Genomic DNA, 26,692 nt, shown 5'->3' with positions numbered 1-26,692 from the left:
CAGGAAAACAAAATGATAAGTATGACGAGTTTCATAATGCAGAGAATATTTTATGTAGCTTTCCAAAAAGTGATATCATATTCATCAATCCGGCCTGAGATCCACACTTTCCATAAACACCACGGAGGTTGGACCTTTATTACTTTCTAGCAATAAGCTGAAATCGGCGGACCAGGAAAAAAAAACAATAGGAAAAAACCAAAGTGTTGATCTACCAATCATAATATGAAAATTGTAAGACTTGTGCTTTCAGGGTTGAGTGTGAAGGCCCCTTCCCCCACTGAGCTCTTGCATAAAGAAAAGCAAAGAAGGCTATTAGAAATAAATGGAAGTACCCGGTCACAACTTTGGGATATATATCCTTTTTTCGGTTTGAGGGCTTTTGGTGCATTTATACTTTTGCAAGAATATCTTGTTTGAGAGTTGACTTTCAGCTTCTGACTAACTTATTTGGAATTTATTCTCGTGTTTTTTGTTTTTTTTAGACCCATTCACACCTGTGCTTAGTTAGATACCAATGTACAGTTATTATGACTTTATACCAATCAAGTTACAACCTTCCCTACCCCTACCCCCTCGTCAAGAAAAACTTTCTTCTATTTTGAGCATTTTTTCTATATAGCAGTCGATTATAATGCTTTTAGCACTATTAACAAGAATTTGGAACCGAATTTGCCAAAATCAATTATTCAGTACTTAATATTCCCTGTGAATTATCCTGCAATAGACCCAACTTACCTCGAAATATTCCTCGGAACAAATCCAGCAAACGCAGGCAATACAGGCTTCATTCCTAAGCTTCTCATTCGATTCAAGATTTTGTGCTGAAGTTTAACCGTTCTTTTATGCCAAGTGTCTGAGAGAGGACCACCCCAACCTCGAATATTTCCCATTCGTCCCCTGGAAGAAATATTGATGACTTTATGGTTCCATTATTTTGTTTATGAATCAAAACCAGTGGCGGATCCAGGGAGGCGAGAGGTGCACCCCCCCGCCCCAGGCTAGTCTAAATTTGATTAGTATACTTAATTTACTCACGTTTGCGTTGATTAATCTGGCGCCTGATGCAAATTTATAGAATCAACCGATTTTGCGCCCCTCTAAAAAAAAACTGATCAACCTATTCCCCCCCCCCCCCCTAAAAAAAATCCTGGATCCGCCCCTGATCAAAACTGATATAGGCCGTCGGGAAAGCAATTTGGTCAGGCTAATATTAATCGTTTATTGTTACCCTATTTCAATACGCAACAGTAATGTACTGGAGGAGTAAATGTACATACATAACAAAAAGAAAAATGTAACTACGATAGAACGTGGACTGCACGATAAAATGGCATTCACAAAATATAAACGAAAAACGTAGAATTCCCTATCTCTACGAAATTCTCTATCCTATCTCTATTCCCTATCTCTAATTCCCTACGAAACGTAGAGAATTCCCTATCACAGAGGCCTATATGTATATTTTACTGTGAACTGTAGGTGGTTAAGCGGAAATTGTCTTTCTCTGGTCTGCCTCTATCCTCTTAGAGATGTCAAAAACATGGTTAATTTGTGTGGAAAATTTTACAGTTAAAGGTTAGTTAAGCTCTTTCATTGACCCAGATAGTGACAATATCAACAAGATAAATTAACACCACATTGTATACTCAATTGTCAAGCTTACAGTTAAAGGTTGGTCATGCTCCTTCATTAACACAAACAGTGACAATACCGACAAGATAAATTAACACCACAGCGTATAGACCTACTCAATTGTCAAGTTTACAGTTAAAGGTTAGTAATGCTCATTTGTTGACCCAGATAGTGACAATGACAAGAAGACAAATTAACATCACAGTATATACTCAATTGTCAAGTTTACAGATAATGGTTATTGATAATCCTTTATTGACCCAAATAGTGACATTGTTAAGAAGACAAATTAACACCACAGTGTATAGTCAATTGTCAATTTTGCAGTTAAAGGTTATTGAAGCTCCTTTATTGACCCAGATAGTGACAATGTCAACAAGATATATTAACACCATATTATATACTCAATTATCAAAAGAAAAAAAAGCATTAAAGAAACATTGGGCAGAAACAGGGGGTAAAAGTGAAAAAAAAACAATAAATACAGTCAATAAACATCCAAAACTAGGAAGTGGTATTGTTTAGTTTTCTTAACTGATTTTTTTTTGTTTTGTGTTTTTTATTATGAGTTTTTTATGTCAAATGTCTGAGAAGGACCTACCCATCCTCAAATATTTCCCATTCGGTCTCTGCAAGAATATCAACATGATTTCACGCTTTCAATAGGTTAAATCTGTGTGGAGAATTATAAAGTTAACTTCTGACAAGATTTGGATGTCAAATTCGCAGCCGGGTTTGACATTGCCTAGCAAAAAACGGATCTTCATAGGGGCAAATATTCTGTCCGCTTATTTTCCAAGTCAAAGGTGGATATTGACTTCTTCAGAAAGCAAAATTGTGTGAAATTAATAGATGCTAAGTGTTTATGTGCAAGTAAAAGTCTACAACTAAAATTCTTTTCGATAGATATTCTCGAGTTTCTTCGAGAATTTTTTTTAGGAGGATCTCGCCAAATTTCGCTCTCACTCGGGTATAGAAGCCGAAGTTTATCAAGCGATGTCACTTGGTTATTTTCACTTGACAGAATTTACCGTTTTCCGTCGGAAATCAGCTCAATAATGATAAGCTATAGTTTCGCAGATTAATATTACAGTAACTTATATTATTGTGATTAAACTAACATAAGCTTTGGAAGTCCAAAATTTCATGTGAATTTTTAATACATAACCTGAAAGAAACAAGCACCAACTTGATTGCTGAATTAAATTCAAAAACTTTGACAAGCCTGACGATGACGTGTCAGATCTTTCGTTCAAAAATCTTTTTAAAATACATTTGAAGACCTGAAAATTCATAGTCAAGGTGATCTTAAATATTATTTCTATCATATTTTAACCTCTTCAGGTTTTTCCTTTTTACAATCTTTAAATAAATAATGAGATGGATTAACTTGGCACCCCCATCTAATAAGTAATTTGATCCCAAAATATAACACAAATAAGCAATGATCAAAAAGGTGAACTGGTAAACCGTTTTTGTGTTTTTATATTGAAATTGAAATTATTAGCAGACAAAAAATTTGATTTCACAACCCAGTCCCTTTTCTGTGTCTAATTTTGCGTCCTGCAGTTCCTTTAAGAGCCACTGTGATGAGTTAGTTCAGTTATTTGCCACAGAGTCATAATTCCGCAGAGCCATAATCTAATTGCGCCACAATAAAACCCCAATTATCTACTATGTTTTAATTTTGTCCATTAGAGCCATATTTCAGTTACTTGTAGCCATGATGCCAAACACTTTCATATAGCATGAATTTCTATTGGATTTGGAAAGGAATATTATTCTTGAGGCGTTTGTCTTTACAAATTAGAGGGTAAGAGTAACAAATAAGTCAAGACAAATGCTAGAAGGCTCAACACAGATATAATGTCTTAAAAAGAAAAAAAAAAGGCTAAAAGGAGAGTAGTTCTTTTATTATAGGCTGCTTCTTTAAGATTTTAATAATTACTATTATAATCTTTAATATTTGGCAACACAGCATTCTTTTGGTCTCTCTTTCCCGTCATTCCATTGTATTTATTACATACTTTTGTTTTAAGAAGAGCTCAGAGAATAGGAAAGAGCCGACAACAAAAACATCATTTTTTACTTTAGGCTCGTCGAATTTGAACAAAAGATAAAGTAAATAGCACTCAGTATCAATTATCCTTTGCTTTCCCACCTCTTTATGCAAGCATATATAACTTTAGTTACTGATGCAAATATGATTTTTATCTTGTATAAGAAGGGAGGAGGTAGAGAATCCCAAATAGCAAATGTCTTTATAAAGATCAAGAAAGCTAATAAAACAACGAATAGAATAAACAAGTGCGAGGAAAGAAGAACCATTTGGTTAACCTATCATTATTTCTTGAAATGGACGCATACTTTGAGAGCAGAAAACGGGGTGCTTCCACGCAGGGAATTAGCACTCATCAAACTCGATCTTATAGTTAGCATCAGACCCAGGTCGTAAAACGAATGGGCTAAGCAGTTTATAGGCAAAACCGTATCCAGGAGGGGGGCACCGGGTTTGAAACCCTTCCCCTGAAATTTTCGTCCGACTCGTAAAAAAGTAACAAAACTACATATAAACAAATTTTGATGTGTTCTGTAGAAAAAAATTTGTAATCCCCCCCCCCACCCCTGAATAAAAATCCTGGATACATCCTTGTCTATAGAAAAATTTTATAATCTGTTACATGGTCAACATTTGAATGTTTTTTTTGTTTATTCTCAGTCAGCAGTCTCTCAGTACTGACATGTTATACTGGTTCCGCTTTGCTTGTTTCTCATCACGAAGACAAAAAAATTGACCTTTCACGCTCGACAACAGCAATAAAAAATGTTTACATGTACTTAGAACCAGGCCCGCATCGACAAAACGATGAGACAAACAGACTATATGAAATCTTTAAAATCTCTTAGGGGGTTAATACGCTAATTTCCTCTTTTTCTTGTTTCGGGTCCACAGCCTCCAACCACTCCTTTGAGGGTGCAAGTGTGATACTGGTTTCATTTCAGATTTTAGGGGGCCATTTAACTGGGTTATCCTGCAGTTTTAATGTTCCAAAATCCACTGTAAAACGAGCAGTAAATCCTGCTTCTGCCCTTGGATCCGACCTAGCCTAATCGTACCATACATCAAATTAAAACCATGTGAGAGGTATTACTGCTCTCCCTCTCCCCTCAGATATTACCGCCGGACCCCCGCCCCCCCCCAAATATGCCCTTGCCTTACTGGCATGTTCTGTAACGGGATCATGTGGTTCAATCCCCTGTTGCTGAAGATTTTGGAACTTATACTGAGAGGATTTTGAGCAATATGTTGTTTTGAGCATTGAGGATTTTGAGCAATATCAGTTGATTTAAAGTAAACAATAAGTCCGCCATTTCAAAATGGAAAAATGGTTTATATGCTGTTTTGAAAACTGTTATGGGAGGATCGATTTGCTGGAAACCGAAAATGTTAGACGTATCATCGACAGAATTTACCGCACAGGCGACTAGTATTTGGCCTCTAGCATGGTCACTAGCATTTGAAACTGATTTTATATAACAATAATAATATTTATTAATAGCCCACAGAACACTGTACATCAAACAGTTCGTGGTAACGAACTGTAAGGAGCGACCCGGCTCAATAGTAACCGAAACTCTAAAAATAATCTAGCATGGTCACTAGCATTTGAAACTGATTTTATATAACAATAATAATATTTATTAATAGCCCACAGAACACTGTACATCAAACAGTTCGTGGTAACGAACTGTAAGGAGCGACCCGGCTCAATAGTAATCGAAACTCTTAAAATCTGAAGTTTGATAGCAATAAATATATTAAAAGAATAAGATTTTTATTCTGATTTCAAATATACAAGTTTCATCAAGTTTAATTTTACCCATAAAAATATACGCGCCTGAAAAAAATTGCCTTATTTTCGAAAAAGGTGGAAACATCCCCTAAAAGTCATAGAACTTTAAAGAAAATCAAACCATCAGATTCAGCGCATCAGAAAACCCTGCTGAAGAAGTTTAATGCTTCCGTATGCAAAAACGTGGAATTTTGTATTTTTTTGGCCAGAAGAAAGATCACAGATGCGTGTTTATTTATTTTTTTCCAGGGGGGATCGTATCCAACCAGTAGTCCTAGAACATTGTGAGAGGACTCATTCGAGCGGAAATTAAAAGTGCTAGCGCCCTTTTTAAGTGACAAAAAAGATTGGAGGGCAACTTAGCCCCCTCCCACGCTAATTGTTTTTCCGATTTCACCCAAACAAAATTTTTAGATACCCATTTTGTTCAGCATTGTCGAAAATCTAATTATAATGTCTTTGAGGATGACTTAATCCCCCTCTGTTCCCGGGGGAAGGGCTGCAAGTTATAAACTTTGCCCATTGTTTACATTTAGTATTGGTTATTGAGTATCGCTCTTTACGCTAAAGTTCGACTCTGTCTTACAACTTTATTTTTTAAAACAATAAAAAACTTTAGCGTCCAGAGCGAGGCGTTGAGGAGGGGACAACACTTTTCATATACTGAATAATTTCTGTTCGTTTTAAGTTTTAATGTCGCTCCTTACTTTCAGTTTAAAAAAAACTTGTTTTTTTTTTATTAATAAGTATTAAAATACGGAGTAAAAAAGAAGTTAAAAAGTACACACACAAAATACGAAAAATATTAGCTATAGAAAAAATTTAACAAGACGATTATAAGGAGAAAGTCGATCAAGAGCTCCTCCGGATAGCTTATCAAGCTTGTCATATAAAGAGGCTTTTCCGGATAATGTCCCGGGTACTGGATAACGGTCAAAATTCTTATACTTGGTTACCAATCCTTCTAGCTACCTTTAAATAAAGCAAATAAGACACTAAGAAACCTACCAAGGAAGGAAGGCCGGTCCGACAAAGAAATCTTCTAGTTCAGCATCGCTCAGTCCCAAATTATTGAAAACTCTTTTGAAAATTGCTTCTTGTCCAATAAAAGCCAAAGGCAAGTTAATACCCTAGAACATGAATTGAAATGGAAGATAGTAAAAATCTCAATTCTTTTGGCGATACATAAAGGTCTCTGTCATTTCAACTATTAAGTAAATTATTTCATCAGAATAAACATGAAGTATAATTGTCCAAAACACCCTCCGGGATACAAATTTCGCTAAAAAATAAAAAAAAATAAAAAAGCCACACGTTTTCGGTATTTCTGAGCCCGCTAATTTAGCAGGAGATGAACTGATTCAATATTTCTTAAAAGATTATCTATTATTCAAAGTTTCTTCAATTATGTTTTAAAGGCTACAGCGATTGAAGAAGACCGTACAAAACAGCTACTAGAAAAAATTAAACAAATATCAAATTTAATCGAAAAAGCAGTCTTGGAAGGAAAAGGAAAATAACATAGACGTGCCCTCATGTATGGGTATCAACAGGCCTTACATAACAGATCTTAGCACAACAAATTTCAAAATAGTTATGGAAGATTTTTTCATTCAGTTATGAAGAAATTACAGCATTTAACGTCTTTGCAGGGAATGACTATCGCTGTCTTATCCTCCTCTTTTGTACTGCTTATACTTCCTGACATTAAATTGATTTTTTTTTTTTTTGCTTTAAAATGCTTTATTTTCTCTTTTCTCTTCACAAATTATTCTTTTGTACTTTTGGCTCGTTATTTCACACTTTGATTACAAATCCTGTACCCCCCCCCCCCTCCCTTCTACACCACCTCACCTTTATGGTATATAATCCGTACTGAACGGTTCTGCTAAAAAAAAAAGTAAAATCGTACAGGCAAATTTGAGCTTCAGGGACCACCAACTTAGGCTAAATGATTATCAGCTTGTACTGTTCGAAATAAAATTACCCCTGTCCCTTACAGTGTCCCTGTCCCTTACATACCTTATATTACCCCTGTCCCTTACATACCCAAACCAAAAAACGCAGTTTAGAGGAACTGAAAAATATCTTAATGATATTACCATACTTCTCATTGGGAGGAACGGGGTATCTATATCAATAAAATAAATAGGATGTAAAGAGACTAGATGAAACTGGTTATCACTGTCTTTTCCTCTTCTTTTCTACTGCTTCTACTTCCTGACATTAAATTTAACCTCCATTTAATTTTTTTGAAGCGATACAAGCTCTGACACACTCAAGATCGTAAAGACTTCTTTTGACAATAGCCTGAACAACAAAGCCTAGTAATAGCAACATTTAGTTATATAATTGCAGAGAAAAGAAGAATAGGGAGAAGGAGAAACCTCCCAAATCCTTTTAAGGGACCCACAAGAAGTTCTCTTTACAAATTTGGATCAGAGATGCATATTTTATAGCCTTTCACCCTCCTACGAGCACCAACTCAAAAAGAGAGGGACGAAAATACCTCCACCCAATAAATTTTGAAAAATACCTTTTTTTGTATCTCCATGAAGAAAAAATCCTTGAAGCAAGTTATTTGAAAGAGGATAAGAGGAACCGTGCACCCCCCCCCCCCTTCAAGCTCTAGTGTGCCGAAGACCTAAGTACAATAAATCCTACCCAATTCTGGAGAATTACAGTATCACAAACAAAAAATAAAATACTCCTGTTGCAAAACAGTTCAGCTTGTTTGTTGAAAAAATTCAACAATGAGCAACATCTATAATATATAACTGTGGGGTAACCAAAATCATAAAAACTTAGTCATTTATTTCAATACTGATTTCAATGCTCAATCATAGAGTACAGACACAGATAACGAAATAGTATGACCGTTCCTTGGGGTGAAAGTTGAATGGACACAAGAGTGCATGTGAGAGTCACATAGCAGAAGACTTGAAATGAAAAGAAGACGTAATGAAAAGAGACGGCAAAACTTGACCTAACAAAACATCACCACAACAGCTTTTTATTTCGAGAGAGCCAGTGTGATACCTGAATTCTAGAGTACAAGCTGGCAGAAGTGGTTGTCGTAGCAGCAGCAAGATTTTTTTTTTCGAAGACCACAAATAAAATCAATCGGTAGCACACCCAAAGCATTACTTGTTAGGGTTTACTACTGCCAAAAAATGTATCACTACAAATATAAGGTATGAGGAGTTGCGGCACTAGATCTTTTGAGGTCCTTTGCAATATCAATCTGCGGGGCCCAAACAACTGTTGCTACAAATCGGGGAATTCCATTTCTGTTATTCATTTAACAGAGCCGTTCCAAAGGTCAGTGGTGCTTGGGGAAAATTAATTACAGCGCCCTCCTCCAAACTCAAATATAAGCAAAAAAAGGCAAACCAAAGTGAAATTTTTTTATCAAAGTGAAAACAACACAAACAATAACTTTTAAAAAATATGATATTTAAAAAAATATGATTTTTAAAAAAAATATGATTTTTAAAAAATATTATATTTTTTTTAAAAATATGATAATCCTGGTACTGAAATACTATCACAGCGATAAATTAGACACAGTCTTACTTTCTAGAAAATTTCATAAAGATAAATTCCTAATAACAAAATTTTCTAATACGTTCATAATGATAAGCTAGAAGAAATTATAGTTCTGGGAAAATTAGTCAGTAGTCAATATACTGCTAGTTTGAAGAGGGTTATTAAAGCTGATAGCAATCTTTCCGTCCGTCAGCTTAGTACTATGGGTCTCTGTCCATCAACTGATGAGCTGAGGCAAATAGTTTGCGAAGGACTGGCTGATTTTATTGGGCTATGTGAAACCTTTCTAGATACTAACAGTGAAAACTACTGGATATACCCGAATATAAGATGGAGCGACTAAATTGGCGGGAGATGACAAGAGGTGGTCTCACATTGCAAACAGTTATCAACTTTCGTAAACAGTCAGAGCTGATTTATCAAGTAATTTGAAAGGGTTCTTTGAGTCCTTAATCCCTTATTTTGCGCGTTGGGTATTTTCCGGGGGTAATTGCCTGGAGGGGGGGGGGGGTAAACGCCGGCCACCATGTGTAAAATTGTGAGCTAGTATCCTATCTTTTCTGTATTCAATTCTAAGAAGATCATGACCCTTACTTTGGGCACAGATGCCTTTGAATTTGGTCGGTATAGGCTAACCCACCTCAGATCTTGGTTAGCAGAGACTTCATGGACTGTTTTTGACAATGATGCAGGTTTTTGCTGACATTTTCACCCTTTTACTAACCATTTTCTACATTTTGACCTTTTCTGACCCTTTTTACTAGTCTCCTAGAACTCCTATCATCGAAGAATGTTCTGGGTCTAAATATTTTTTTCCACTATTGAATTATTTTTTCGTTTTTAAACTTTTGGCCTATTTTGCTGGGTAAACGACTTATTACAATGGCAGGTCGTATTTTACCGCTAAATTGTTCAAGCGAATAAGAGCAATTTAGCTTAAATTGTGAAATCTAGCGATTAATCGTAGGCAAACACAACCCGGGTCTTTAGGGAGTATTACGAAATTTCTCCTGTGAGGAAAGAGGGACCTGGTATGGATTCAACTAATTCTCTTGGGCGCGATTTCCGAGATGTGAATGTAGGCCGCTCCGGAGTCCTGAGGATGGACGCCAGGAGCCCAGGTAATTTGTGCTTGAAGGTCTAAAAAGATTTACTCCCTTGAATCTTTGGATCACGCTGGGCCTTCTTAGAAGCTGAAGAAGGAAAAATGACCTTCGAAAATTTGACACAAGTCACTGAGGTCATTGTAAATTGCAGCTGCTGCTCGTCTTCAGTGTTTCAAAATCTATAGCAGCATTTAAAATTCCTCGATTCGAAAAACTAAATCTTTTTCTTATTTTCGAGAATTTTTGAAATATTGTAAGGAAATTTGGAAAACTTGGTAGGTAAAGGATTCGTGGTAATTTTATCTTTACTTGACAATTTATGTCTTTTCTGAACACGAGTAAGGTAGATAAGCCCTTGATACTTTATGACATTGAAACACTGCGAAAAAGAAAAAAAAAGTGCATCTTTTGATATAAGTTTACTTTAGATGTTGATAGACAAAAGAAGACAATGGGATGGGTCTTGCAGTTTCTTTAACAGTATTAAATAAATAAAAAAACAAGTTTTCTCAACTGAAAGTAAGGAGCAACATTAAAACTTAAAACGAGCAGAAATTATTACATATATGAAGGGGTTGGCCCCCAAGTCAATACCTCGCTCTTTACGCTAAATTTCGAATTTTGTTGGAATCACAAATCCCTGAATGACTAAGGCCGTTTAATTAGAATAGATAGATCTTTTGACATTACTAAAAAAAAACTTTAGCGTAAAGAGCGAGGCATTAACTAGGTGGCGAACCCCCTCATATACGTAATAATTTCTGTTCGTTTTAAGTTTTAATGTTGTTCCTTACTTTCAGTTGAAAAAACTTTTTTATTTAATTTCTGATCGTTTTTTAAATAGCCTAATGCTGGGAAATCCGGCGCTCCCTTCATAGAAATGTCCCTTCCACCAAGGAAACATCCTCCAACGTAACCCCCTCCTCCGACCCCTCTCCTCACCAGAAAAATGCCTCCTGGAAACGTCGGTATACTTCCCAATAACCAATACTATATGTAAACAATGGGCAAAGTTCATAACTTGCAGCCCTTCCCCCAGGAACTGTGGGAGTCATCCTCAAAGACATATCTATTAGATTTTCAACTATGCTGAACAAAATGGCTATCTCAAAATTGTGATTAGGTGACTTTGGGAAAAATGAGCGTGGGAGGGGGCCAAGTTGCCCTCCAATTTTTTTCGTCACTTAAAAATGCCACTAGAACTTTTAATTTCCGTTCCAACGAGCCCTCTCACGATATTCTAGGACTACTGAATAAATACGATCACCCCTGGGAAAAAAACAAAAACAAACAAAAAAAAACAAATAAACCCGCATCCGTGATTTTTCTTCTGGCAAAAAATACAAAATTCCATATTTTTACAGATAGGAGCTTGGAGAATCTACAGTAGGTTTTCTGTTACGCTGAATCTGATGGTTTGATTTTCATTATGATTCCATCACTTTTAAGGGATTGTTTCCCCCTTTTTTCGAAAATCAGGCTCGTAACTTTTGATGGGTAAAACTAAACTTGATGAAACTTATATATTTGAAATCAGCATAAAAATCCGATTCTTTTGATATATCTACTGGTATCAAAATTCCGCTTTTTAGAGTTTTGGTAACTATTGAGCCGGGTCGCTCCTTGCTTACAGTTCGTTACACGAACTGTTTGATATCCAATCAGTTTTTCCATTTCTGCGGTCAAGTTTTGAGGTCCGTATTCATTTCTTACTACAGATCAAATATGATGTGTTTTATATACATTTTATATTAGCAATGCATTATTTCAAATATTGGCTCCACCTCAAACTACAACATTTCTTGGTAACATTTTTGCTAAAAAGTTTGCTAAAAAGTTAAAGGAGAAAGACTGCATTAAATATGATGTCGGTAACAACCGCTGAAATATCTGAACTAATATTAGATCTAAGATTTAGTTCATAAATACAGCAACATATACAAGGTTTCAACAGCTGAAGCATCAGCACTTTAAAAACAAAACAACTGACGTGATTAATTTTAGTATCGAACCCAGGCAGGTATGCAAGGGGGCGGGGGGAGGGAAGGGGCTTAGGGACCACAACCACGGAATTTTCGGATTTTTATAGTTTTTTCGTAGGGTACCGTCATTGTAAACATCTACTATATCTTTTGTGGTTATAGTATTTGGTACTTACGTATTATAACGACCACATTGTTGTTCTTGATCTATTTAAAACCAGTTTCATAGTATGCACTCAAAGATAATCAGGTTAGACTGAGTTAGATAAACTACTATGCAGATATATTCTAATTAAATATTTAATATATAGAGTTGGTTGGGTTAGGTATTTAATATAATGCGTTCTGGGCGGCTTGCTTTTCATAATTTTTTGTTGTAGTTTTCACAATTTTGTAACTAAAGTATTATATTTTCATCATATTTTGGTATATTTCATTAGGATAAACCTAACTTCATTTCTTAGGTGTGGTCGGTATAATACGTAAGTACCAAGTAACTTACCAGAATATTAGACTAACGAGTGAACAGTATGACAGCATTTTAAATGGCTGTTGGCCGTGTGGCACTTAATCTTTATATTTACTTTATGTGAACACAAATTCGACCATTTGAGCTTGTGAATAGCAGTTTTGAAATGAAGAATTCATTCATTTACTCTTGAAAATCATAATTTTGTCCCCCAACCACCCCACCCACTACCCGAATTAAGTGCTTACGTAAGTGCCTGTTCGATATTTTTAAGTAAAAACTAATATAGAAGCAAAAAGAATCACCTGGAGAGCCATCCAATCAATTTCTCTTTCCCATCTCAACCAGTTCCACCAAGCAGAACTATACCCAAATGTACAAACGTTCTGATAATACCTATATCTAAAAAGAAAACAAGTTTAAACGTAGTTATCAATTTCACTGATTTTAATGAACAAATTCGATGGTACATGTCTGGACTTACACCACGTTCAATAACCTTATTGTAATTTTTACCATTCAGTAGCCAATTGCAATTATTGAGTCGCGTTCAAAAGCACTAATTGGAACCTATTGGGGGGGGGGGGGGCTAAAAACAGAACGCATTTAAAATTGCACGTATTTTAGATATTCCTACTGTATATTGCTGAGCTAAGTAAATTCAACAGTACCAAATTAGCAAGGTTTTTGACACCAAATTAAAATACACATTAACGTTACTTTTTTAAATGGTCTAAAACTCATGCGTGGGAAACTAAACTTTGGCGAAAAGTGCTACTTTCTAAGGTGACCAGATTCGTTCAGTTGCTCCGTAGAACCAATAACAAATGCAATAGAATGTGCAACTTTGTTCAAGGGCCTCGTAAAATTATTAAAAGCTTTTTTTTATTTTTCATAAAAGAACCACTGAAGGCCCATTCACAATGAGATTTTACGAATAATTAAATACAATTTTTTTTTACTTAAAGTAAGGGACAACATTAAAACTTAAAACGAACAGAAATTATTGAGTATATGAGGCCCCCCCCCTCAATACCTCGCTCTTTGCGCTAAAGTTTGATTTTTTATCCCAATTCCTTAAGAACGACTCCTGAAACACAAGAGCCATTTAATTGGATAAATAAGCTTTTTTAAAAGTTCAAAAAACATTTAGCGTAAAAAGCGACGCATTGAGTAGGAGGTAACCCCCATATACTTAATAGTTTCTTTTCGTTTTGAGCTTTAATGTTGCCCCTTACTTTCAGTAATTTTTTAATTAATTTCTTATTGTTTTTTAAATAATGCCGGGAAATCCGTTACCCCCTCTATGGAAAATCTCCTTCCTTCACAGAAAATTCCTCCATGGAAATATCATCCCACGTTCCCCCCCCCCCCCAAAAAAAATGTATACTTACTAATAACCAAAACTATACGTAAACAATGAGCAAAGTTCATAGTTTGTAGCCCTTCCTCCGGGGGCTGTGGGTGGTCAAGGCGCCCTCAAAGACATAGTTATTAGATCTCTCGCCTATGCAGATCAAAATAAGCATCTCAAAATTTTTATCGGACGGCTTTAGGGGGGAGAATAGGGACGTGGGATGGGGACTAGCTGACCTCATATATTTTTAGTCACTTAAAAGGGGTACTAGAATTTCTGATTTCCGATCAAATGAGCCCTATCCCGATCTTCTAGGAGCATTGGTTCAATACGACCACCCCTGGGAAAAACATAAAAAAAAACACGCATCCGTAATCTTTCTATTGGCAAAAAATACAAAAATCCACATTTTTGTATGTAGGAGCTTGGAACCTCTAAACAAAGGGTTTTCTGATGTGCAGAATCTGATGTTATAATTTTCATTTAGTTCACTTGATGTTTTGGGGGTGTTCACCCCTTTTTGAAAAATTGGGCAAATTTTCTCAGGCTCGAACTTTTGACGGGTAACTTTAAACTTAATGAACTTTATATATTTGGAATCAGCATACAAACACTAGGGGAAAAATTCAAGAACTTCTCGAATATAAAAAAAAAAAAAGTATTTTTCTTTTTCCTTCCTTTGCGATGCATTTCATTCAAAACAATTTAATCCATTGAAGCCAACAAATGACATGAAACAGTGAATCGCACTATAAAACTGCCAGAACCTTACTTCCCTTCTAGCCAACAATCAATCAATCTAATTACAGCAGACAGCTGTAATTAGAATGACAGCTGTAATATCTAATTATTTGCTGACAGCAAATAATTAGATGAATAATTCTAATTATTTTAGAAAACAAGAATAAAACTGTTAAACAGTGTTTCAAGACTCTGTCTCATGGTGAATATGTCAACTGTTATTAAGGAAAATGGCGTAATTAAACTTGCTTTTGTAGAAGTCCGATCTAGGGAGGCAACGAGGGACGTGACCCTAGCACATGACCAACCTATCACCATAGAAAGAGGCGAAGGAGACAATCATTTTCGTTTTTAGATACTAAAAAGCTTTGTAGCAAAAAATCTTGTTTCAGAGGGAACTACCACAATTTCATGTAAAAAATTCAGCAAAACATTGGGAGAAACTATATTAAATGCGTCTAATTTATTAATCTAACTTAAAATCGAAATTATATGCGATAATATTTAAACGAGAAACATAAGGAAAAATTTATTTTCAAAAAACATGACTATCACAAGCCCAGATTGCCAGAATTCAAACTTCAGAGCCAACAAATAACAAAGTAAAACCAAAAACACAGGTTTTAAAAGACAGAAAAAATGAGCAGGCGGAGAAAGAGAGAGAGAACGACCGAAGAAGTTCCCAACCTGCTTTTTTTCTTTGTCCATAAACCATTTTTTAGTGTTTTTTCTTCCCAATTCAAAAGTTCACATCCTGAAATGCATTAAGGAACGTCAAGATTATTAAAAACGCGCTACAAAATTCCATTTTGCCCCCCTTTCCAACTCTCCCTTGCTAACAAAAACAGTTGGTCCGTACCCTGCTTATAATTTCCTTGAATATGGACTAACAATTATAACATCTAACTGATATAATACAATAACAAATGTCCGATATTTGTATAGACTATGAATATGTTTCAACCAATACTGAGAAATTTTTAATTAAAACAGCTCAAAAAATCTAACAGAATTTAGCATTCAAATACATCTTCTAGATATAGAAAACCAGATCGACCTTACGACTATTTCTCTTTAGGCTAGGGAATCAAGAAAGATCAACATTTAGTTTATATGATTAAATTACCTGTCTCCTGACCGCACTTCAACACTCGCATTTGGTAAAATTTCAGGCAATTTAAGTTGGTCTCCATCCCAGCTTATATGACAGTTGCAAAAGTTACGAAGGTAATGATGTACGCCCCAAGCTGCTGCTACGCCAGAATTCCCAGTTATTTTTACTGTAGAATTTTCTGATGTTTTTAGGATCTAAAAATAACAAAGAGCGCATATTAAAGACAAATTTCCAAAATATTTGGTAAAATTGCAATTTAAGTTGGTCTCCATCCCAGCTTATATACTGTAAAAGTTACGAAAATAATCATGTACGCCCCAAACATCTATTAAGACAAAATTTCTGATTATTTTTAATATCTTGTTTTTTAGGATTTCTAGAATCTAAAACAAAAGGTGCAGGAGAAGACAAGTTTTCAAAATTTTTAACAAGATAAATTGTTTGACTTGACTAAATTACTGTCTGAAAATGTCTTAACACAAAATATAACTGATGTTTCTAATAATTTTTTTCTTTTTTTAATATTTTCTTCCCGTATAATATCAAAATTCGACATTGTTCTTTATAAGAAAAGGATACAGGAAAAGAAAGACCCAAAAACAGAGATGACTTTTTCAGGTTCTCTTTCTTTTGAGTCAACATGGAAGAAAAAAGCTTTAGTTCCACGTAAGTAAGTTATACATGATTTGAAAAAGAATTGCTCTTAAGCATATGACTAATATTAATAATTTTCTTTTTTACGTTTCCTTTTGAGTTCAACGTAGAAGATATAAACTTCGTTATATGAGTTTCACGTAAAAAAAATAAAATTCATCTCACCACGCTTTTAATGAGAATTAAGTCAGTAGACAAGCTAAGTCAATCACTAAGCAGAGAATTCTTGCCCAATGTAATTGGTGAATAGTCTTTTATTTATTCTGGCTTGGGTTTTTTGTTTGTGTAATTTAGAATTTCTTCTGCTCAGTTAGAGCTATTTCAAAAGGTTAGGTTTCTTTCTTTTTTTGAGCACTGAAGACGGTTGGGTGGAAGTCCCTGACGAAATATCTGCCTCAATCATTTCTGCTTCTTTTTTTCTGCAGGCTGATATTACCCTTATCTTTCTTGGCTATTGAATTTTTTTGTCATATGTCAATGCTGCTCTGTAGCCCTTTCTGCCTTTAACAGTTCACAGAACTAATGTAATTTTATTTCAGCTAATATTTCACCATTTTAAAATTATAATTACCCGTATTTTAATACATCTTATTGTTATGATAAGAAGAGACCTAAGTCAGACAGATGGCCTTCTAAACCGGGGAACAGCTATAACAGTTCATAAAACTAATGTAATTTTATTTCAGCTAATATTTTGCCATTTTAAAATTATAATTACCCATAATATAATACATCTTATCGTTATGATAAGAAGAGACCTAAGTTAGACAGATGGCCTTCTAAACCGGGGAACAGCTATAACAGTTCATAGAACTAATGGAATTTTATTTCAGCTAATATTTCCCCGTTTTAAAATTATAATTGCCTGTAATATAATACATTTTATCGTAATGATAACAACAGACCTAAGTCAGGCAGATGGCCTTTTAAACTGGGAAACAGCTATATACAAAACAAAATTATATTCAATCCTTTTTCTGCTAGTCTCTTTCCACTTTTATGCTCTGAAATTGCAAGGCGTCGTAAAATATGTCCGTCAAATATGGAAGATATTTAAAATATGTAAATTACTTAAATTAGGTAAAATACCAATTTTAAAAGGGTCCATAAAATTACAGTAAAAAACTCAATTTTACTGTGACCAATTTTACCAGTTACGACACTAAGTGGTAGTATACATATCTTTTGGTTGGTTCAACATCCCCTGTAACATGCACTGAGTCTCAATTGAATGCTTAAGCTGTAATCTCAATTTTTAAGCTGTAACTTGGTCCTGAGATATAGCTGTTACAGCCTTTTAATAACCTGTATCCATATAGCCTGTTTCAATATAGTTCACTATCTTCTTCGACATTCCCTAAAAGTTCCACTGTAATACCCTTAGCTTCATTATTACTAGTAGCAGTCATCATAGCAGTAGTTGTAGCAGCAGCAGCCGTAGTAGTAGCAGTAGCAGTTATAGTAGGGATAGAATTTGCAGTAGTAAGCACAGTTTTCATTTTACCTAGTTCAACATCCCTCTTAACATGTCCTGAAAGTTTCAACTTAATACCTTAGACCATTCCTGGGATACTGCTGATACACCCTTTTTACAACCTACTTGTAGTGTGCTTTTATTTAATTCAACATCCTGCCTAAATATTCTCTGAAAGTTTCGACTTCTTGCCCTTAGACTCAGTAACAGTATTCATAGCAATAATAGCAGTAGTAGCAGAAGTAGCAGCAGTAGTATCAGCATCCACAGAGTGCCTTTTGGTTAGTTCAACATACCTCTCAATATGTCATGAAAGTTTCAACTTAATACTTTAAGCTATTCCTGAGAAATTGTTCATACATCCTTTTGGCAACCTGAATGCAAACAGTGTGTTTTGATTTACTTCAACATCCCCTAAATATTCCCTGAAAGTTTCACCTAATGTCCTTAACCTCAGTAGAAGTAGTAGTCACAGCAGTCGTAATAGTAGCAATAGGGGTAACATGTACAAAATGGCTTTTGGTTAGCTCAACATCCCCCTCAACATGCCTTAACAACTGATCATCCCCTCATCATTCCCTTAAAGTTCTAAATTAATATCCTCATTCATTCCTCAGTTTCCCCCTTTTGACAGCCTGTGTGCACAAACCATGTTTTGATTTAATTCAACACTCCCCTCAACATTCTCTGAAAGCTTCACTTGAATGCACTTGGTCATTTTGAACACTAAAGGTTAAACATGCACTCTTTCCTAATAACAAATACTATACATAAACAATGGGCCAATTGCATAACCTACAGCCCTTGCTTGGAGGGCTGTGGGGGGATGGGAGTTGACGTCCCCAGAGATATAGTTATTTAAACCTTTCAGCTATGCTGAACAAAATGGCTATCTTAAAAATTGATTGGATGTATTGGAGAATTAATGGACTTGGGAGGAGGGCAGTTTGTCCTCCATTTCCTTTTCACTCTTAAAATGGACATTAGAACTTTTATATTCCAATCAAATGTGCTCCTTTCAAATTTTATATGATAGCACTCCACTGCCTATACTACTGATTATATGCCTTTTTGAAAATCTGCATGCAAATAGTCTTTTTTTACATCCCTAGAGACAAAATGGCTTTCTCAAAATTTTGATTGGATGTGTTGCAGAATTGGTGAGCCCAGGGGGGGGCTTGTTGTCCTCCAATCACTTTTGACTCTTAAAAAGGGTGCTAGAGCTTTCAATATCCAATCAAATGAGCTCCTTCAGAAGTTTCTATAACAACTCCTTCTATATAAAGTGCCTTGGTGAGGAAAAATAAACAAATAATACATTGTGCCCATATTGCTCTTTATTCCCTATTGTACTACCAATGATTTGCATTTTTTGGCAAACTGACTCTTCTTTTACATACTTTTGTTCAGTAATTGGGCATAAAGGGACAATTTTGATTTTGATCAGCTCCAGAGATTATAGTAACATAGCTCCATTCAACAAATACTGGAAGGGTGGGTTAAACTTGTGTCCCATAAAAACTGTCCAAGAACAAACTCCCAGGCAAATTTTTAGAGAAACACTACTTTAATGACTTACTTTGAAATGTGAAAATATTTGAATGTTTTAGCTTGAAATGTATGTTTACTCATGACCTATTATACCATATCCAATCCCCCCACCTATCTTGAAAAAAAAACATTTGGCTCTATCTATAACTTCAGTTTTAGGGTTCTGAGTTTGGTTTGAATGTGCCAAGACAAAGAATAAAGAATGTGCCAAGAAAAGTGTGCTGACAAATACAGACACATAAGCTAAATTTCCAAGGTAAATATATAAAGGTTCCATGGTGTTGGCACACAGAATCACAGATTCCCCCCTCCCTTAGCTGCACCCCTACATCAGTCTACAGTGATTTAGCAAAGTAGGCTGTCAATATTTCACCTCATTAATAGGAAGCCCATTATTAATTACTACTACAAATTTATTACAGCTCTACTATGCCTGAAGCCTCAACAAGGAACAGTCTTCCTTTTTTGTCCTAATTAACTGCTTCACTTTTTATCCACCTCAAAAGAAATTTCCTAATGTTTTAAGAGATTTTTGTAGTCTCATCCTAGCCAAGACAAGAATGTCTGGCCTTCCTTTTCATCCTCCTTCATGCCAAATCAGAAGAAATATAGTTATTCTAGACACACAGTGTCCTGGATACCTAAGGTGTTCTTTTAGTAATTCACATACTAAGACAGATCCAATAAATTAAGTTTATGAAGACTGGGGTTTGGAGCTTCATAACCAAGCTTTTTACCTTTTAACAAAATTACCTTTAAACATACTATTGGGCAGCATCTGGCATATCTTCTTTCTTTAGAGTCCATGCTTCTATGTCAAAAGTAGGCACACCTTCCCTATTTTATCAATTACCATAATTCCCCTCCCCCTGTCGCTCCAAATCATAGGTCTGCCCCACACCTCCTTCTGTAAGTCATAACTCAATATGTACACAAGGTAATTGCAGTATAAATTACCTTAAAGGAAATTTGATCATCATTGAAAATATTATCATCAACAGTAATTTCAAAACTGCTATGTACATCTGGAATCAGGCGTACTAAAAGGTCTCTCACAGCTTTTTCCTGGTTGGATTCTGAGCTATATGCTTGACAGAGGCCTAAAAACAACAAGTTTTAGTAATTGTTTTATCAAGGCAATTAAGTATAACTGTACTTGGATGAATGGCCTTAATATACAAACATTTGCATTCAATTTGCTAGTAGATTTAATTTGCATTTAATATAAGAAGTAGAGGCAATTTTAAGGTTAAAAACAAGAAAAATGTATCACTTCAAGGGCTCAAAATGGAACTTGAAATCGAAGCTAATAGTACACTTAAAAAGAATACAGAAGGATGAATCAAGTGTGTTCATCTTCTATGTTGCAAAGTACTCTAAAATCTAAAAATTGCCCAAATATGTTCCGAAAAAAATAATTTATAAGGAAATTTAGGAACTTATAGACTTCTAGATGAGGAACTATGTCTCAGGTTGTTTTCCAAAGAAGTAAGATTTATTCTGTTCTGATCACTGGTCTAAAGACTTTGATGAGAATATGCTGTAGAATATTGCACATTTGACTAAGATTGGTGACCTCTATGGTCTCAGAACTTTGATTGTGTATACAACAAAATCAGAGCAGAATGATAAAAGACCTACACAAACTGACTGGCTAAAAAAAGCATTATGCCTAGCGTTCCCATATGTAGGTTAGCCCTAGTAAAACACTTAGGCTATGGTTATTTGTTTTTTTTTATCTTGTGATGTGTTGTAAAATGCACAGCTTTGCTCAAGACTCAATAAAATCTAGTTTCACCTAAGTGATTATAATGGAATATTATTTGAAATTATTTAAAATGTGGGTCCAGATGACAATGGAAGGAAACATGATAATCTGAATAACAGAAACATGTTATATATTATAAAGTAACAATCACATTGTTTTGGTGTTTTATATCAGCTTTGAATATATCCTAGAGCTAAAATTAGTTCCATTAGGGGAAGGAAGGGGTGATACACTGTCAAAAACACAAAGGTCAATATGTTGTTTGGAAAGAGCATAAAATAGCCTAAGGAATCTAATTACCTTAAATTGCATTGTCTATTGAAATAAGGAAGAAATACTATAGAGTTGCTGCTCAGTGATGATGGGGAACCATTGACTCAATTACATCCCATTCTGTCTTCCATGGTTTAATGGATCAATTCTTATCAACAGCAATCTTAAAGGTGTCAATGGAAGGAGCAATGACAGCAGTATTAGGAAGATTGTTCCCATGAACAATCACTCTATTGGAGAGGTAATGGTTGTGGACTCTGGTATCTGCCCTTTTCCAGGACAACTTCTTACTATGCCCTCTTATCCTAAGGAATTCATCAAACTGAAAAGACTTTTGACAGGAGGAGTCAGTATTTAAAAGCTTAAAAGTCATTATGACATCACCTCTTCAATGCCTGTACACATGAGTTGGGAGCTTTAGCTTATTCAGTCAAGATTCTTCCATCCATCAACAGCTTTTGTAGCCTATCTTTGGACATATTCTATATCCAGCTGATCACAGTTGTTCAGTGGTGTTGCAACACACATCCCAAATTCAAACAATGGTTGCACAGGAACCTTGTACAGTTTGGTCATAAATTTGGATGATCTGCTGCATACAGTACACTTGATTATGCCAAGGGTCTGGGATATTTTGTCAACTGCTGTTTGTTAAATTTTAGTTCCTCATCAACAACAATTCCCAAATCTCCCCTATCTGCCAAAAAGTCAATCAATTGTCTTGAACCACCCCATCTCATCATATGGTACAGCCACCTTACCTTTTTCCTCCCAAAGTGCATTCACTTGCACTTCTGAACGTTAAATTCAAGCTTCCACTTACAGGTCCATAGTGAAAGCAAATTCAGGTCTTCTTGTATGGAAGCTCTTGTAACTCATGACTCTGCAGAGCCAATAAGCTTTTCATCACCAGCATAAAGACTCATCTTATCAAACTATAATGATTCTATTAAGATATTTTCTTTGGTAAAATTCTAGACAAGCTACTTTATGCTATCTTGGAGAGGGGTTAAGCTAGAAAAGTGAAACTTTCAGAAATTAATCCAGGGCCAAAAACTTAATCAGGAAAGATATTCCAAAGCTACTATGTTAACCCTTTTCTGATTTCTAAGTCTCAGAAATTTGCCTACTTAATTTTAATTTTCCTTTTTTGGGGGGTTTTAGTATTGGAAATTTAGTTCCTTTTATTTGAGTAGAATTTTAGGTAAAATTCTATTTTAGCTACTTTTTGCTATCTTGGAAAGGGGTAAGGTTAGGAAAATGAAACTTTCAGTAATGAATCCAGGGTCAAAAACATACTCTGCAAAGGTATTGCCAAGCTTTTGTGTTAACCTTTTCTGATTTCTAAGTCTTAGAAATTTACCTAGGCTACTTAACAGGTAAATTTCTATTTGCCTGTCAAAATTTCAAACCTATTGAAACTTTGATAAAACAGCATTTTACTTTAATTTTCAGTTATCAGTTTTTTTTCTCTTGTTTTGTAGTTCTGAAAATGCAAATCCTGGCTTTTGAGTAGAATTTTAGGCCATACCAATTCTGATTGCTGGTACAATAGTTCTAAAGGAACTTATATCCCTCTAACTGAATAAATCTGCTGGTCCAGATGGCATTCATCAGTGTATCCTTCATGTATGTTGTACATTTTTGTGTCAACCTCTTTCCCTGCTTTTCAAGTTATCATTAAACCTTTCTAGACTACCTGCAGATTGGAATTTTGTTCACAAAGATCTGTTGATACCAATCTCCTTGAATCATATGACCACATCACTAACCTGTTTGATATGGAGGTACCTGCTGACATGATTCTGTTTGACTTTTCTAAAGCTTGTGACAAAGTTTGTCATAAGCAACTTGCAATTAAATTACATGCAGTCAAATTTGAAGAGAAATCCCTGATCTGGATCCTTGATTTTCTTTGTTTGCAATATCAATGTGTTCAGTTATTTGATGACTATAGTAACTGTAATCTTTCTTCCTCTGTGCATGTTTTGAGTGAAGTTCCTCCAGGAAGTGTTTTGGGTCCTATACTAATTAATAGCTTTATCATTGATGCTCCTTCCATTATCTAAATCAACTCTCTATGCTGACAACCTGAAGCTTCTTGGTCCAGCCTTGTCCTGTGACGAGCATGCCCTTCTACAAAATAATCTTAGACTGCTTGGTCAATGGGCTGAGGCTTGGCTTCTTTAATTCAATGTTGCCAAGTGCCATATCATTCACTTTGGCAAACTGAATCCTTGCTGCTCTTATTTTTTCTTAGGCCACCCACTCTCCTCTATAAATAATGTGCAAAATCTTGGTGTCACTATTAACAATGAACTAAAATTCAGCATTCATGTTAAGAGGTCTGCTGCTGGTGCTAGTTCAACAATAGGACTGATTAAACATACTCTTTCCAAATTCCACTTGTTCTCCTAAAGTCATTAGTCTTCAATATAAGGGACTTGCACACCCTAAGCTTGAAGTTGGAATGTCTCATGCTTCCCTATATTTAAAAAAAACCATAAAAGTTCTTGAAGATGTGCAGAGACATGCCACTACAGCAATATCTGACATGTGGGAGCTTTCCTACCCTGCAAGACTATCAAAGCTGGATCTTCCTATGCTTGTTTACAGGAGAAAAAGAGGAGATGCTATTTTAGTCTATAAGTTAATGAGGGCTAATACTCTCCCAGCATTATTCTCTACTGTTGGTCTCAACTCAAGAGCTAGAGGTCATCACCTGAAACTTGTCAAGCAGGCTACCATATCTAGAGTTGGTACTCAACTCTTTTCATCATGAATTGTCAACAGTTAGAACAGACTATCTGACAAAACAGTTACTGCTGAATCTGTTGATGTTTTTAAACAAAAGCTGGGTGCTGAGTGGTCCTCTAGAGTGTAAACTCAATTAGGATGCTGCTGATCATTCAACTGTACCTGGCCACTCAAAACATTGAAAACAACTCAAGCTATCATTCTAAAGCTCTAAAAGCAGAAATCCTTAGAATGCTCTAAGCTACAAATTAAGGTAATTTAAAGTTATGAATAGTTTTTTTTCTACATTTAGGAAATGTTTTTGCAGATCTTTGAAACTTTACAAATTGGGATTGAGCAAAGTCGTGAAGCTGAAAACAGTTCAATTGTACTTCATTTAAGCAGAAGATCTAATTTGCAAAGTTTCACTTGTATAACACAGAGATTTTTAAAGGTCATCAAAAGTCACTGTTCTCTAGAGGGAGAAGGAGTGGGGGTGGTACTTCAAAATACCTTCCTGGGACATTTTCCTAAGCTAACTCCTTTCCAATATAATGAAAAGTAGCTAAGCTAGAATTTTACCAAATTTTAAGCAAAATCCATGGTTTTTTTTTCTAATTTGGGAAATGTAGGCCTATTTTAGATCTTTGAAAGCTCATAAATTGTGATTGAGCAAAGTTGTAAAGCTAAAAACACTTTTCTTACATCCTACTTCATTTAAGCAGAAGATCTATTTTGCTAGTCTGTAGATCCATCTGTGAAAGTTTGGGATACCACCAGATCGCTAATTTGACAGTGTATATAGGTCTAGATACAAATCTTTGAATTAGCCAACTGACCAACCAGTATTTTAAGCCTAGGAGTCCAGCTGGACGTAAGGAAACATATTAAGGAAACAATTCTTACTTGATAATATGCAGAATGAATGTAGTTAACACATTTAGCAGGGAGAGAGCCTTAATCTTCACTTCTATCCTTGTTTTTCCAGTTTTTCTAAGAAATTCATGTAATTTTTAGAACCTATATATTCACAGAATATATACCCCGACCCCCCTAATGTGCAAATATATACCCAGAATTGCATCCTGAATCTGAACATAGGCTAACATTCATTTGCTTCACAAATGAACTTTACTCCCATATTAGCCATGTGGTGGATGTCCTGAAAGTTCCATTTTCCTAACCTAACCCCTTTCCAAGACAACAAAAAATAGCTTGTCTAGAATTTTAAGGTAAAATTCTACTTTAGTTACTTTTACCTATCTTGGAAAGGGGTGAGGTTAGGAAAATGAAACTTTCAGGGATGGGTCTACAGGCTAAAATATGTCCTGGGAAGGTATTTTGAAGTACTTATCTCCTTTCCTTCTCCCTCTAGAGGATCCTGAAATTTGCCTTCATGACAAGTCTATACCTATTGAAATTTTGACAAAACAACATTTTACCTTAATTTTCAGTTATAAGATTCTTTTTCTCTGGCTTTAGTTCTGAAAATGCAATTCCTGTTATTTGAGTAGTATTTTAAGCCATGTCAATGTTAATTTTCAAAATTTAGGAAATTTATTTGCATATTTTTAAAACTCTATAAATCATGAGTAATCAAAGTTTTAAGTATTAAACCAATTGTGTTTTAATTCATTTTAATCAGAAGACATATATTAAAAGGTGACACACATATTTTTAAAGGTCATCAAAGGTCAGGACCATCTAGAGAGAGACGGAGTGGAGGTAAGTACTTCAAAATACCTTCCCGGGACATACTTAAGCCTGTAGACCTATCCGTGAAAGTTTCATTTTCCTAACCAAACTCCTTTCCAAGATAGCCAAAAGTAGCTAAAGTAGAATTTTACCAATTTTAATTTTTCTTCTGTGGAGGGAGCTTTAATCCCTTCCTAGGCCCTATTCAAAGCTATAGGGTAGTCTTGATCCATTTTAAAGTTTCCTTCACCTAGCTCAAGAAATTTCCTAATTATCCTAGAAAAAATTAGCCGAACTCTAAAGTCAAAATAAATAATTTAATCAATACCAAGCAATAAAAGCGATGTTATTAAATATTGTAAGCTTTTTAACAAACAAGGATATCCCATGTTTTACATTGAACAGACTCGTGTCGATTTTTTATAAGCTTTGCTGAAAAATAACTATAGTTTAGCTAGATAGCGCTGTTAAGACAGAGCACGCCACAGACACATCGCTCGAGCCAATTTGCAAGTAATAAAAGATCGTCAGGTACACTTAGTGGCATTTTACAGGGGGCTTAATCGTAGCCGGGACTACGACTACGACTTGGCAAAAACATTTTGTTAACACGGGTGTCAGAGTCTCAGTCCTAGGCCTAGTAATAGTTCAATTCACATTAACAGACCAGCAACTAAGCCTAGGTTTCAACTAATTACGTCAAAGATTAGTGGCAAGAAATACTTCGATGAAGC

At 35.3% G+C, this 26,692-nt stretch overlaps 1 protein-coding gene across 1 annotated transcript in view; it reads right to left on the bottom strand.

The window, feature by feature from the left end:
• Positions 1–26,397, bottom strand: part of Naglu (N-acetyl-alpha-glucosaminidase) — a 66,124-nt gene extending 39,727 nt beyond the window's left edge. The window contains exons 1-6 of the mRNA XM_089091761.1: positions 26,287–26,397; positions 20,444–20,586; positions 15,820–16,001; positions 12,901–12,997; positions 6,498–6,619; positions 739–900 (exon numbers count right to left, since the gene is read on the bottom strand). Of these exons, the coding sequence (XP_088947887.1) occupies positions 739–900; positions 6,498–6,619; positions 12,901–12,997; positions 15,820–16,001; positions 20,444–20,586; positions 26,287–26,347 (767 nt within the window). The 5' untranslated portion in view covers positions 26,348–26,397. The remainder of the gene's footprint in view (positions 1–738; positions 901–6,497; positions 6,620–12,900; positions 12,998–15,819; positions 16,002–20,443; positions 20,587–26,286) is intronic.
• Between the last annotated feature and the right edge of the window lie 295 nt (positions 26,398–26,692).

The sequence above is a fragment of the Artemia sp. Qi Xiang Cuo genome, chromosome 7 (assembly GCF_049724085.1).
Source record: "Artemia sp. Qi Xiang Cuo chromosome 7, ASM4972408v1, whole genome shotgun sequence".
NCBI classification, from domain to species: Eukaryota; Metazoa; Arthropoda; class Branchiopoda; order Anostraca; family Artemiidae; genus Artemia; species Artemia sp. Qi Xiang Cuo.
The sequence above is the reverse complement of the archived record's forward strand: the minus strand, read 5'-3'. Positions and strand labels throughout refer to the sequence as shown.